Raw genomic sequence first — 15,941 nt, 5'->3', positions numbered from 1 at the left:
TAGAGACCTACTGAAGAAACCAACAAAGCCTTTATTCACCAAAACGTCCTGTCTTACAAAGAGCCCAGTGCACAGCACACGTTGGTTTCTCCAGTGACCAAAAGCCTTCCCAGGAGATCCTGGTCCTCTCCCACCGCCAGTTCCTCAGCACTGCTCCAGTGTTGGGCCAGTGCACTATGCCAAGCCAAAGACTGATCTAGATTTTTAAAAAGAATACTCGAAAAACAATTTCCATATTATTCACAGACTCAGTTCAAATATAGCCTAATAGCTGAATTGCAGCAATTTGGGGATTCTAATAAGCAGTTAAGAGTGGAGAGGGATGGGTTTTTCCTAATTGGGATTTTCTGCTGAAGAACTCATGCCACACATTTTTTAAAATATTCAACCAGGTTCCTTCTGTAAGGATTAACCTATAAAACTAAGCTCTCTCAGGTTGAGAGAGAACATTGTGCAGATTAATAGCCAGCTATAAGATGAGAAACAGCAGCAGAAAAATTATTTTCTCAGAGAAGTTACCAGTGAAATCCCAGAGGAAACTGAACCATTCAATATCTATAATCAAGCAATGAAGTTTCTTTACAATCCAAACTTATCCAGGACAACCAGCTCAAAATACGACTGCAAAGCCTTGCAGGTGATTCTCTAGTTTTCCACCCTGGAACTCAGTACTAGTATCCCAAGACTAGTAATCAGAAACAATGGGAAATACAACCCCCTAACACAGAGAATCATGATTTTTACATCAGCTATTACCACACAGGAGAAAGATCTACAAAATATTATGGAAAAAATTCCTTGAAAAGCTACCATCAAAAAGAAAGCTAGACATTCTGAGGAAAAGCATTTGAATGAAAGAGAAAACAAAGTGTTTCACTAAAGTCTATTGGGTGTGTGTTGAATACTGCACAGAGCTCCGGCCTCTTGTTTTGAGGGGAATACAGGGGAACTAGAGAACAAAGAGCACAATAACAATGCTGAGATACGCAATGTCTTCTGTAAAAGGGGAGACTTGATTCACCACTGATCCATTTCTTTAGGGGGGAAAAAAAAATAAACCAAAAACAACAACAGAAACACACACACACAAAACAAACAGTCAGGGATCTATTCTGACTTTGGTTTATCAGGTCTAGTAACGGAGTCACATTTTTCTCTGTTCAGATGCTAAAAAGTTCCCAGTTCTGCTCAAGGAAGTTCTAGAATTTGAAGTCTACCGTATCAGACTACTAATCCATATTTTCCTACCTTCCTGCATAATCCTTTTTACAATATGTAAGAGGTTTGGCAATACTTAGACATCTGCACTTTCAAAATGTCCTTGTGATGTAACAAAGTACCATGATTTAACTTTGGAGGTAACAGACATCACAGTCATAGATTTCGGGCACTTAATTCCAAATAGAAAATATGAGCTTCTAATTGCACTAGTTGGAGGCCAGTAACTAGCAGTGTACCTCAGGAGTCAATACTGGGTCCAATCCCGCTCAACACCTTCATTAACGATCAGGATGACAGGGCAAAGCGCACCCTCAGCAAGTTTGCCGATGACACAAAACCGAGAGGGATGGCTGATGCACCAGAGGGTCACGCTGCCATCCAGAGGGACCTCGACAGGGCGGACAAATGGGCTGACAGGAACTTCATGCAGTCCAACACAGGGAAGTGCAGGGCCCTGCACCTGGGCAGCAATAACTCCATGCACCAGTACCTGCTAGAAAACAGCTTTGCAGGCCAGACTTGGGGGTCCTGGTGGACACCAAGCCGAACGTGAGCCAGCAACGTGCCCTTGCAGCAAATACGGCAAATGGTGTCCTGGGCTGCTTTAGGAGCAGCATCACCAGCAGGTCAAGGGATCCTTCCCCTCTGCTCAGCACTGGTGAGGCCACACCTGGGGCACTGTGCCCAGTTGTGGGCACCAATACATAAACATACTGGAGAGAGTCCAGCAAAGGGCCACCAATTAACACTAATTTAATTTGCTACAAATATCAGCGATATTCACAGTTTATCAAAACCCGACACACAATTTTTCATAAATCATTACCTTGCCTCTTGCTCATAACCTGCTGTACTTTCACTTCTAGTTCTTGCTTCTCCTCAATGTATCAGCAATTAGTAATCTCTTTTCATTACTAGTTTTCACCATAAGCATGCACTCCATTAGTAGAGAAATCCTTAAGAATTAAAGTACATATCTGGCTCACAGGAAAAACAACTTGGATTAACAAGATGAGAACGTCACTGAATGACTATTTTAGTATTACTCTGGCAATACAACTATCAGAGCATGTTTGCTCCCCTTCATTCTTTATGCCTTGAAATAGAAAACAGTCGATATTCTGGTGCCAGTCCAGCTCAGATCCACAGACCCAAAACTTTTTGTCTCAAGAAAAAGCAAATCACAAAAATCATGCTTAGTACAGTTTACACAGTAATTGATTTAAAAAAAAAAAAAAGGAGATAATGAAAATGCTTGACAATTAAGCGAAGGCAAGAATAAACACTAGTTTCTGCTCTTGTAGAAAGCGCCTAGCTGATAACAGCAGTATTGCTATCAGGCTGTCCTTAGCTTACCACAGAGGAAATTGGTTACCTGTACGTGAGCTGCGTCACTTGGAACTGTAAAACTAGAAGCATATTTTACTAGTATGAATTCGAAACCCAATTTCTAGTTTAGAGTAATATTCCTAAAATTCAATCAGTCCTCAAAAAGTTGATTCTGTGAATCAGAAACAGGTATTCAAATACTCAGATGAGGAAATATGATACCTGTTTGTAGTCAGCATACAGAAAACATAGCAAGGTTTCCCAGAAATACAGAGTACTTCAATCAATCAGCTGTTCTATTTTCTCTTTAGTCAGGAAAGAAAAAAACTGTAATAATAACAGGCACCCTTTATGATATTCATAAAATGAATTCTAAGTATTCTTTAGTTTCAAAATTACAAACGTATTTTCTCAAAATGTCTGTATGCATTGCTATACATTTCTGTTATACATTTTCTGCTATACATTTCTATACATAGCTATAAATTTCTGTTTTGCATTGTTATAAATGCATTCGTATAAATACTACTAAATCCAGATTTTTTATCACAATGCTATACTAAAACCACTGGAGCTAAGGAAAGCTGGTTATTGTAAGCTCACTAAGTTACACAAGTTAGAATTCACCTCAGGTTTTGTAAAGTAAAAGGCACAAATGTCTCACCACCTATGCTGTTAGCAAGAAAATTTTTAAAAATAGGTTCCAGCTTTGTAAAGAACTGTCCAGCTTTTATTTTTGAATGGTCACTGCAGTAAATATTTTTAGGGCATTCCTTTACAGGCTCTTGAACTTCAAAGAATTACCCCCTACAAATTTCAAAAAGCAATATCCCAATATTACCTCTTATCAGCTAATCTTTATCCTTTGTTTCACACCATCAACGCATATCCAAAGATTAAATTTATTATGCATCTTCTTTTTCAACAGAACTACAGTTACTGGGAATTTCTCTTGCCTGGTTTCAACGGGTAATGGCTCTAATTCATATAGTAATACCATCAGAAGGTGTAAGATGAGAAAGTTGAAGGTAACAGTCTGAAATAAATATGGTAATTCCGATAAAATTTTGAAATGTACAGTATTTAACAGCTCACCATTTCTCAGGGAAATTGCTTTCATCTTTGCTTCCTACTCCCACTCCAACTCCAAATCCTCAACGTTGGTAAAGCAGTAGGAGGCAAAAATGAAAATGATTTCTTTTCTAAGAAATAATTTCAAGATCACCATAATATATTCCATCTGTTTACAGATTCTTTGTCCCCACAAAAAAATAATGTTTTCTAATTTCTCTCTTTTTCTGTTTAAGAAATTATAGCATCTGCTCTTGAGTTACTGTTAAAAAAACAAGTACCTGTGGCTGAAATGGTGGAGCAGTAGGCCCCTGCATGCCTTGTGACTGTTCATCCATTCTATCACGTCAAAGCGTCCCTTATGTCCTGAAAAGATAAATAGAGTCATTACACTGTAATTCAACTTGTATTTTTGATCAATGAACATCAGAGGAACTGAAGAATTAATTCTTGCATTTGAATGCTTGCGATTACTAACATTTGACTATTCCAACCTTGCACTGTTTTGGGAAGGAAGTTTTCTTATGTTTAGCTGTTCTATAAAATAAAACAAATCACTATACACGTGTGAACTTATTCTTAAAAGATATGCATTAAACCAATGGATCCAGACAAATTGCTCTGTCTGATAAAAGCTGCATCACCCCATCATTCTTCAAAAGCACCAACCACTTGTTTAACAGCAGATGTCTGCTGGCCAGTACCTTACACCTGTGGGCAGCATGGGAAAAAGGAGCTCAGCATACTCTTTATATTGCATTAATTTACCTGTAGATTTCAGGGAGTACGCAAAAGCAGACACTCATTACATTCTGACAAGCCAGCTAAGAGAGCTTTGAGATACAATATTAGGAGTAGAGCGTTTATTCCCAACTATGAATTTCTCATACCCCATCAATAAGAGAGAAGGAAAGATGCCTGTCATGTTCCCAAAATAGGGACACAAGACTTTGACCAATAATAAGGGTTGCAGAATCATTATTAGGAAGAACAGGAAAGATAAAAATGCAAATGCTCATGAGGCTTTTTTCTCAGCTGAGTGAAATCCTTCTCAGGCTACACAACACTTTGTTGAGGGGGAGCAGGTGCAGCACCCAGTTTTACTGGTGCCTTTGAGAACCATCTCTGTTCAGATGAAGACAACAGAAAGTTCACAGGCAGCTTCGAATGCAAACAACGAGATAAAATTCTATACGAATAGGAGGCAAGCCCTGCACAACTTTTTCATCACACAAGCACGAACTGTCTCCGTATGTTACCTGGTCAAACCTGCCAAGGGTTTCAGAGGAACAAGAGTCATGTGTCTGACTGGAAACCTATTATTGCTTTTTAATTTACTTTTTATTTGTTTTCTTATTTCCTGCTCCAAATCCCCAAAGTTCTGGAGATGGTTTGGCATAAAATACTTTTCTGATACCTCTTCATCTTTAACATTAGGAAATTTCCTATGATACATTTATTCTGATAAATCTATGTACTTCTAATATTTCAAACGTCCTTCTGCACACAGAGCTACTTATGTTTCACAAACCTTTCTTTAGAATGAGTATGTAAAAAATCATCAAATAGCATTTATTTTAAGCTCAGTACAGAATCATAGAATCATTTAGGTTGGAAAGGACCTTTAAGATCATCGTGTGGTGGCCAAGGCCACCAAAACGGGAACATGAAAGCATACAGTCTCCTCTCTCTGTTAAAACACACACAAAATAAATCTTCCCAGTAATTTCTTCAGAGAATATTAAAAAGGTTAGAAATAATTCTCAACAGAAACTAGTAAACCTTAGAAATGTTTTTCAAAGCCCATAGCAAAATATTTAAGAAACTAACAAATAGCTTGTGTTCACAGTACTGATGTCATTCCCCAGTGTACTAAACAGTGGACTGGGTACACAAACCAAACCATCAGTGATTTGCTTTCACTCCCCCACTTAAAACTATCATCCCATGCCATTCCAGTACCATCAGCTATTTGTCACACCAAACCATAGCCATCCTCCAGTGCGACTAAGGGGCCCCGTGGCTTTGCCCTCCTCTCCTTAGGACTCCCGCATCAGGCATACAGATTGGGACTTTCTGTTGTTTTGTCTCAGTATTAGCTATAATTAATCCAAAGATAAGAGATTCAAAAAAGCACTTTCAGACAGAACAGAGGGAAAAAAAAATAAGTTATCAAACTGAGGCGAGAGGCAGAGGAAGAATTGCACAGATTTCTAAGACTGTCAGAATGAGCAGGGTGAGAAAGTGGGAAAGAATCAGCAGATACACCATGAATGCAGACCAGTGGCAAGGCCATCTTTGCACCAGCCCTAGGACACCAATACTGACAATTCTTGCGAGTTCTATAACATCTCCTGTAAAACTTGCCCACCAAGACAAAAAATCACAACACGAGAGCACTGAAAATTAAACTGTTGTCACAAGACTGCACCTAAATTCTTCAGTTTTCACTGAGGTTTATGTAGTTGAGACAAATTCTGGAGGAGACATGCATGGCAAACTTAAGGAATCTTCTACTAATCTCTTGCTGTAGAGAACTTTCTACCACTGCCAAGAATCCAATTATTGTTTTCTGAAGTGCTATTTTGAAGAGTCTTTATAAGAATTTTAATCTTTCAATACCATCAATATTTCTACTGAAAGTTTTGCAATGTGTTTTACTAGTATGTTTACATATTGAAAATTGTTGACCATGTAATGCACCAACAGATAATTCCTACAGGTCACAAACTGCCAGGGAAAAAAAGTAAATAAAAAACTCCTTATCCTCTAGTGCAGACATGTATCCAAGACTAATCAAGTCTAAGTTGAAATGTTTAGATGATGTATGTTGATTCAGGTACTATATAATCCACTCATCTGAATGGTCAGAGGGACTGACTGGAAGTGTTTTGGAATTTGTCTCTTCTTCCCCCTTCTTTTTTTTTTTTTTTTTGCTTTTAAATTTGGGGAAAGGGTAGAAGGTAGAGAAACCATATCATTACCACTGCCAGTGGCTCTGTCCTCTGTGGCTTGTTTTTATATTAAGAGGAAGCAAACTAAAGAGGCAACAAATATGTTCTGCCATAGGAAGCATGGAAGATTTCTAACTTGTGGATTTGTTGTTGCTTTTGCAGAGGAAAGGCAAAGATCAGTATTTTCTCTCCATATATGGGAGTTATTTTATTTTTTTAAACTTGTTTTTTGTCTTTGAAGACTGCATGATAGATTCACATTTTAGAGTAATTTGGCATTTTGATCATACAAAATGCCAAGGATGCAAAATGAATCTTTTGTACTGTTTGTCGACATAAGCAAGAATTAGATTCTGCTGCTTAAAGACTGTTTTCACAGTGAGGCGTGCCTTTCACCCTGATAATCAACTCCAGAGGTCAAAACACAGTGGTATAATATTTATCATCTTTAAGTTTAAATTGAGACAATAATTATTACTCTTCCTAAGATGGTTTTCAAGTTCTAATTTATGGTGAAAAGACACTAAAAATACCGCCAAAGAGTCATTGTGTGTTTAAAATTGAAAAGCAAATACAAAACACATTTGAATGTGACATGTCTATCACCTCTTCAAACAAGTAACGCAATGACCTCCTTCTGCAAATCCATCACCATGATATACATTGGTTCATGGAAAACAGATGAAGTAAGAGGCGAGCCAACTATACCACCACCACTCAAAACTTCCAAATTGCCAAACACAACTCATGTTTTTAAACACCCTCACACTGATCACGTAGGAGGAAAGGACTCCTTGCCTTCACCATACCACTTGCAAAGATAGGAACAATGAAAGATTCCGAATCATTTATCTTGCAAAGGTTAGTTTCATCATTTTGAAGATGCAAATCATTTGGACTCAGACCAACCTGTATGCAATAGTAATCATAGAAACACAAGCATATATGCTAGATCTTATACTTCAGTTATGGTTACTAATACTTTGCAGGTATAAGACAACTTTTGGTTAACTATTAATGCTCTAATTCTTTGTCTTTTTCAGTTGATCAAAACAGTAGGTGCCAACTACACAGAAAGGATGCTGGATGAAGTACCTGGGGATACAGACAACACAACCAATTTTTCATTTGAAACTGCAATTGCATAGCAACTCCCTTAACTGGCACTATTTACTCCATGCACTGAGCCCAACATGCAGCAGACGGAAGGTAAGTCCTCATCAGTAAGTTAGCTTATCAAACCACAACTGACTGAACTGGGAACAGCATCTTCTTTATTAACGCACAGGCCTCGCTGTCCTTATTCACTTCCTTAGCGCCCACCTGTCAAGGCTCCTTGACGTCTGCCTACACACCTAAAGATCATGCAAAGACACAAAGCAGCCCAAAACGCAAGGGTGCGTTCCCACACCCCACCAGGAGCTCCCATCCCAGTCAGCACGCAGCTTTCCCAGTGGTTTCCAGCCGCCTCTGAGAAGAGAGCTGAGACTGCCCACCACTCCGCTGGTGAAACAGAGCAGAGGGACTACTGGAAGGGAACCAGAGCTCATCACTGACGTGACACTGGAACGTATTTTTAAAATAACATTTTTAAAAGAAAAAATATATATATACCTGTGAAAAACTTGAAATCCTTGTGACTTTAGGTCTTGCAACTAAGTCCTTGTAAGCATGATCAAAGTATTTAAGGAGAAAAAGCTTAAATGCACTGACTAATCACACGAAACATGCCTTTTAAACACTTTGTTCATAGCTCCACATCCATAAACCATTCACATTGAAATACTTTTCAAGGTACTCAGGAAATAATGTTACTACTTTAACAGATGGCTGTTCTACAACAACAACAAAATACAATGATTTCCTGTAGAAAACATCATTAATAGTCTCAATGATACATGGTTTCCATTAGCTACATTTTATACACTATTGTTTGTTAATTTTGGATCTTAAGTGGGGACATTCAATAATCAATGTCAAAGACGACACAGCTACACTTTTAAAAAAGGATATACTTAAAAGAATATTCAGAGTACTACAATTTTGCTGGGAATCTGAAAATCACAGTCTCCTTTTTTTCTGCAGAATACAGATGTAACTACTTCATGTAATTGCTAACACAGAGAAACACAAAGTTACAAGGTTCACAATGTGCTGATCAGGTACACGGTAAATTTAGCTGCTGTTCACAAAGAACAGAACGTACTATGTTTACTTCTGGATTACACTATCAATTAAGGCAGGTATTTTTAGTTTTTAGTATAACCATTACATTATTTTCGTTAGGTTAGAGCCAAGGTTTCCTCCAGAAACAACTATCCATTTAACACCGTGTACATATTCCTTAATTCTTGGTGTCAACAAGTTAGATTGTTCAGCATTAACACACATTTTAAATGACAGATTTAAAATTTTTCTACTACTTTTACTAAGTTCAAAGACAAGGATCATACTCAGCTGAGGAAAAGAAAAAAAAAAAAAACACACCAACATACACACCCGCCACATATATTAATACTAGCTTCCATATAAGAATACAGGCTATAGGAATATTCCCATTTGCTTATATCACATGTTGACTCTCAGCTACCCAAAGTGCAATTTAAATCTAGGCAGAACATTCAAATAGTCACCCTGGTTGAAACAAAGCAAACAAACGAACACACAAAAAACCCACAACAACAAAAAATACCACACAAATCACACACCACCACCAATCACGTGCTCTGGAAACAAGGGATTAGATTTCTAAATGCCTTACTGAATGTCCAAACCAAAAAGTAACACACGATTACCCATCCCAGCTCATGGGTGTTAATCCCGGCACTTTATGTGGCGGAGCCCGAGCGCAGGTCGGATTCCAGCTCTGCTCTCCGACGCGACAGCTCCCGGAGGAAAGCCACACATCTTTTGGGAGGAGACAAACTTTAGACTCTTTTTTTCCTTTGCTAGCACAGCAATAACAGCTTGGCCCTTGAGCTGGATGCAAGCAGCTTAAGAAGCAGGCATCCTACTGCTTTATAAAACATACTGCCTTAACAGTCATTCTTCACCTTTTCTGAGGAGAAACATCAGCTGTTTGGAGCCAAGTGGCCTCCTGGTCAAACCTGGCCCACACTTTGTCAGGTCACTCTCCTCAGCACCCCTCCAACACTGGCACCAGGGTGCAGGTTGCGGTTTATGAATTATCAAAGTGATTTTAAAAGCAGGGGCTCAGGACTCATTCTGGGAAGATCCTGGATGAAGCCAGAGAATGTCGGCAGCTCTAAACGGAGCATAGCAACTTTATTGGTCATGTTACGTTTCACGACAGCACAGCTATGTGTTTTTCAAAGAAATGGTAAGTCGTAAGTCATGTCCAATAAAGCAAACTAACCTGAAGTATAAACCTATCATCATTCTTTAACATTAAAATGTAATTTTTTCCTGGTGCTCTGCATAAACCATTGAAGAGGAGAAACGTGTATGCTTGGATGTCATAATAGAAACATTTTACTTGCAAAGTCAAAGTCACTTCAGTTTCATAGATAATATTTTTAGTGCATTCCTAAAGACTGAGGAATACTTAGAAAGCAGCAGTCCCCACACAGGACCCCACAAGCGGCTCTCAGAACCCTGACATGCCCAAAGCCTTTATCCGCTTCCTCTATCTGAGTATCTCCAACAAGCACAACAAAAACACACCCAGCACTTTATCTAAAACGCTGCTCTCTTGCTTCAAATTGGTTTTGTTGTGGTCCCTCACCCGCCCACCCTGGACTGTAACTGGAAAGATGAAACTCATGTGGGTTGTAGTTTAAGTCCTAAAACACATTTCAATAAGTTATTCATCTGCCTTTATACCACTGGCATTCCAAACTCATACTTAATATGAGCATATTTAACAGGAGTAGCAAGAAATTCTAACTGGGAAAAAAAAAAAAAATCCAAATAACAGGAATGACGGCACTGTGCACATGCAGCACTTTTTCAGTAGATTATTTCTTACTAACACAGACCATTAAAATTAAATCTAGTTAAACATACCCACATTACTATGCCATTCATTCATAAAGTTACACACTCCACTTAAAGACAGCATTAGAAATGGTGAAATAATGCTGAAATGCTTTCAATATTTAAAAATAATAGCCAGTCAATGCCTTTCCACTAAACTTTATGATCTGTAACTGGTCATGCTCGTGCCCAGGCCACATTGTCCATGTCTCAAACATACTAAACTTTTTATTGGTCTGCTGTTAATCACAAATTACAAGAAACATACAATCCACAATGTAACATAGTCAATAAAACAGCAAGTTATTTAATTTATAGTGTACTGCAATGTTGCTGATTATTTAAACCTCTCATTTATACAATGAACAAGTATTTTATATATACCAAATAATTAACACACTAGTTTGTTTTTCTCACTCAGTGAAAAGCTATGTTAGATATATACATTAATAAAGCAAAATGCATTTAAGTTGACACTCAACTGAACTCTGCCAAGACAATCAAGACCTTAATTGGCAAGGGGTAAAGCAAACTCAAAACTGGAAGATCAAGTTAATCATTATCACAGTACAATCTGTCATTTATCCCAATTAGTATACACACATATACACACATTATGTATATGCATAATAATATATAAGCATGCACACACATATATACATGTCTATGCATAATAATATATTAATATGCATACAGATAAATACACATCTATGCATATTTAGATTACGCACATGTATCTACATGTGTGCATACACAGAATACTTACTCATAACTGACAGTGGTAGAAATGAAATATTTGCCTCATATTGTCAAAAAAAGTGTCTTCTGACGTGAAAAATACGTATTAATTTGTAGAATTCTCTGCAGAAGCATCTGCATCAAAGTTGTATTTGCAACTTCAAAAGCACTGAAAGTAATTGAATATAAATGTATATCCAGAAGTAGGATTAGTTTTAATTTTAGAAATGGCTTCTGGAAGCCTTTAATTTTTTTTTTTTTTATATACTACCAGATCAATATTCCCTGTGGGATGGCAGGACACTCCTCCCCTCTGTATGAACGGCCTTGAATGTGGACAACACAAATTCTCAGCACTTGTTAATCTATAAGTAACTATCATCTATCTATATAGAAATAACTAATATTGAATTTCTCAACAAACTTATGTCCAAATTCCCTACGCATAGGCAGTCCAGTCAAAGAAGCCAAAAACCACACAGATAGTTAAGCTGGGTTAGGAGTTGGTTTTAGCAAGAGAAGTAACCATACTTTTTGATAAGTAGATTTTACTTGTAAGTGAATACAGTAAGAGTCGATATGCCATTTTCTCATCCATCCGTTCCAATTTATCAGGCATATTTTCATTCCACCTCTGAAAACACAGGTGCCAGTCACCATCATTCCCCACCTACTAAGGGTTTCTCTGTCAGTGCTGTCTGACTAGAAGATGAAAGTCCAAGCTCTCCTGCTTCACAAGTCTGCTCTCCTTCCTCTCCATTCATTTGCACAATTTAAGAAGTTATATTTTGTTTACTTCTCCCTCTCCATTTCAATTATGTCACTCCAATAGATTGCTTGTCTTGCAAGGTGCTCCCGAAGGGTTGTACATGCACCAACTTGCCCTTTTTTGAACTGTTAGTTATTTCATAGGAACTGAAGAACTACCAGGAACTGAAACTGCTCAGGCAGCAGGCTTCTACATTTAACTTCTGTTCACCTGGAAAGAAATTTGATAACTCAATTTCTTCATACTGAGTAGCCAGTTATAAAGGATACATTTAATTCCCTGCGAAACTTTTCACTGTGACATGATCATGATCCACGTCTGGTATCTAACCACAGCACTATCAACAAAGCAAATCCTCAGCCCAGATTATGCTCTGTTGTGCTGCTGCTGCCTCTGTTAGGATGCGGTTTTAGGACAGTATGAACCAATTACGTGATGCTGCTGCTTCCCCTGCCTTCAGCCATGCCTTCCACACCCTCTTCCTCCCAGCGGTGTTCCTGCGGCTCCCCTGACTCCTGGGAAGGTAACTGAAACGAGCTCAAGATGAACCCCAACAACAAGTCACTTTTTTCCCAGCTCAGTTCCCTGAATCATTCCATTGCAGAGACAAGGACACAACATGAAAGCAAAAGACAGAGGGGAAGACATAGCTGAGGGTAGAGCTGCCCTAACTTACATCAGTGAAATCTATTGTCAAATTATATCTCTAACGTGAAATTATACAAGCCAATCTAATAGCTCAGTGGCACCAAAGATCTTGTATTCTCTCCCTTCTCTGCCACGTGATCCTGTGTAGCAATCTTGAACGCTTTGGACCTTTTGCTGAGCTGATTTAATCTCCTAATGCAGCTGGGTGTACATTCTGCAAGCAGTGAACTAAATCAATGCATATGGGAGTCTACTCCTACTTAATTTTTCTCTGGCATTCAGAAGTTCAAAGACGGAATACATAGGAAGGGTTTGTGGAAGAAACAGAACATCTCTGCTCTGGCAACAGCACGCCAGTACATGAGCTCACCACATTTCATTTTACTTCACCTTTGGGTAGAGATGCCAACAAGTGCTTAAACTCAAAATACCTATGGCAGGAAGGCAAGAGCCAGCACAGAGTGAACATTTATTCAACACCAAGCCAAGAGTTCTGTCAGCAAAATACTGCACGGGGTAAGTAGAAATAGGAAACAAAATAAATGGAAGGAGAATAAACCAGGGTAACAAGCCAAATTGCAAAAAAAGTGCAAAGATTTTTCAGAGAAAGGAAGATAAGACACGGTTTGGAAACCCTTACAACCCCAAAACCTCACAAGTCCAGTACACAGAGAGGGAGAAGAGAAGACCTTTCCCTAATGAAGAGATGGTTTTAAATGCATGTATAAATTATTCACAAAGAGACGCTGAAGAGATTTACTAAAAGTGTAAACAGCTGATCTTCACACATGGATTTAAAAAGATGCAGGATAAATCAAAAGGCTGGAAGCATTGTCAGATAAGCCTGTTATTGCTAGGCACAGGGAGAAAAACATCCAGTTTGGAAAACAGGCTACATACAACTGTGCTACAACCATGGCTGGTAACATCCACATTGCCACAGGTGAAGTTAGAACACATTTAACAATAAATTCCACCTAATCCTTAAAGAAATGTCTAAATATCTCGGAAAACAGTGCAAGACAAAACATTGTGATATCACACTGCAGGTGTTACGTGTACATTTGCAAGCTGAAAAAAAAATATCTGTAGTATATATTTTAAAATCTATGCTACCCCAAAGATGCTGAAATGAATGAAGCACTATGCAGAATCAGAAAATAAATGCCAGTCACATTTAACAGGCTGTGATCCTCTAACACCACCTTTTTGAACCCTGAAACCACACATGACAGTGGCGAGTAATCCAGGATCCCTGTGTCCAGGAGCAAAGCAGCCAGCACACTCACTCCAGAAGCTGGCCAACACTCAAGTTCACAGCTCTATGTTTTACATAAACTGCCACTGGCTAAAACATGCAAGATCCACTCCTGGCTTTGGAGTATCCTCAATGACCAGCTGTATATCAAGTCCTCTGCTTGCAGGCTGCTTGCTGCTCCTCTTCTGGAGTCCTGCTTATCTCCATGAACTTCACAAGCAGCTCACGGACCTAACACACGGTTCTGAATTTCCAGTCAGGGCAAGTACTGGAAGTTCACTGCTGCAAAGACAACTCCTTTTTTGGATCTGCTCTCAGATGAGGGCGAAAAGGGTACAGAAGAAAGGCCTCTACAGGACAGAATGCTACAAATTTTCCCACAAGTTTTTACTAATTTTAGAATTAATTTTAAGTTCACCTGTGATATTTTTGCATTACGGCTTTCAAGGAATCAATCATTACGTAAACTTTATACACTGACAACAGAAGACTAAAATGAACTGAAGATTGGCTCATCAACACTTTGCAGCACCTAACTCAAACCTCTCCCAAAGATTTCATCAAGGATCTAATCTGCAAGCTTTACATTACTTTTATGATATTTTAAAGCAATTAATCTGGTCCAACAGACAGCAATAACTTTGTTATAAACCATTCCAAGCAGATTAAAGCAAAGAGGCCTGAACACAAACTCACAAATGACAGATGATGCAAACAGTCTATTTACTTTGTCACCCATAATCAACAGCAAGAAGTCATTAATATCACAAGATTAACTACGTGCAACCAGTTTTTAACATGATTGTTCATAGTAATTTCTTACAATTTCTTCTTTGTAATGCCGAGTTTAAAAACTTATACCTAACTGCCTTACATAAGCATGCGTTCTGTTTGCCCAACAGGGAAAAATGGCACTTGAAATACACTGCGTATTTTCTAGCTACAGAAGTCACGACTGAATCACAGCTATGTTTCACATGCCAGAGACAAATGCACAGGATTATCCTCACCAGCGAAGCAACTCATTTTAATAGCATTGCTTCTCTTCAGCTTTTTTAACTAACCTGGCGGGAAGAATTCTTTTAATACTTACTAAAAAGAAAACAGGTAGTGATGTGGTACTTCACACTAGGGCTGAGTTCTTTCCCACGTGGCCAGGGGGTCAAATAGTGACAAATAGAGCAAACCAGTGCTCTAAAGACTGTCTTTATCACCACTTTGGTATTTTGGTTAGTTATTTTCATCTCTATTGCAAAGCACATGGAACATCGCTAAACAGAACAAATATTTTGGAAATTAGTCAGTTAACTCTTATGACTATCCATAGCATTAACCTGCACAAGATAATCCCCTCCACATCATTCCTAAGTGCTGCTCCTCAGGAATCAGGAAGGATTTTTCTATAAGCCCCAAATAATCAAAAAAATTCCCTTGGAGACAGAGAAGTTATTGCAGTTTGACTTTTCCCAGAAGACTTTCCAAGGTAACGTGAACTCATCCACGCAGCACAGATGTTTGGAAAAACGTCAAACTCCAGAAGGCAACAAGGCATCGATGGCGATACAACTGAACATAGGGCTGGCATAAATGCAGGATATTGTATGAAGTTTATTAAACATGGGGGGTTTTTTGCATGCATGAACAAATTGTCTCACCAAATTGTCTCTGTGCACAAATACAATGGACTGGCTGTGTTTTGTGCAACTGAGCTCAACTCTGCTGAACAATATAGGAAGGTATGGGTGGGCTACATGGCTCTGTCTTACAATTCACAAGCTACCACAGGACACAGTAAAACGAGCAACTGACTTCTTGTTTGTCACTTGAGTTTCTCACGCACTCACAGGCCTTCAGATGAACTCTAAAATGTTAGACTTTTTTCCTTCTTTCAAAACAAGTTTCTATGGTGGGGATGAGATTCTACTTGTCTAATTCTTGTAGACCTTGGAAGACAGTG

The 15,941-nt window shown here is 38.6% G+C and overlaps 1 protein-coding gene across 3 annotated transcripts in view; it reads right to left on the bottom strand.

Annotated features, from left to right (window-relative positions):
* Positions 1–15,941, bottom strand: part of NEK7 (NIMA related kinase 7) — a 75,388-nt gene that overhangs the window by 57,278 nt on the left and 2,169 nt on the right. For all 3 annotated transcript variants that reach the window (XM_065656275.1, XM_065656277.1, XM_065656276.1), the window contains exon 2: positions 3,903–3,987. In XM_065656275.1, the coding sequence (XP_065512347.1) occupies positions 3,903–3,959 (57 nt within the window). In that variant the 5' untranslated portion in view covers positions 3,960–3,987. The remainder of the gene's footprint in view (positions 1–3,902; positions 3,988–15,941) is intronic.

Source organism: Caloenas nicobarica, chromosome Z (assembly GCF_036013445.1).
Source record: "Caloenas nicobarica isolate bCalNic1 chromosome Z, bCalNic1.hap1, whole genome shotgun sequence".
Classification (NCBI taxonomy): Eukaryota; Metazoa; Chordata; class Aves; order Columbiformes; family Columbidae; genus Caloenas; species Caloenas nicobarica.
Note: the sequence above shows the minus strand (reverse complement) of the source record. Positions and strands in the feature narration are given on the sequence as shown.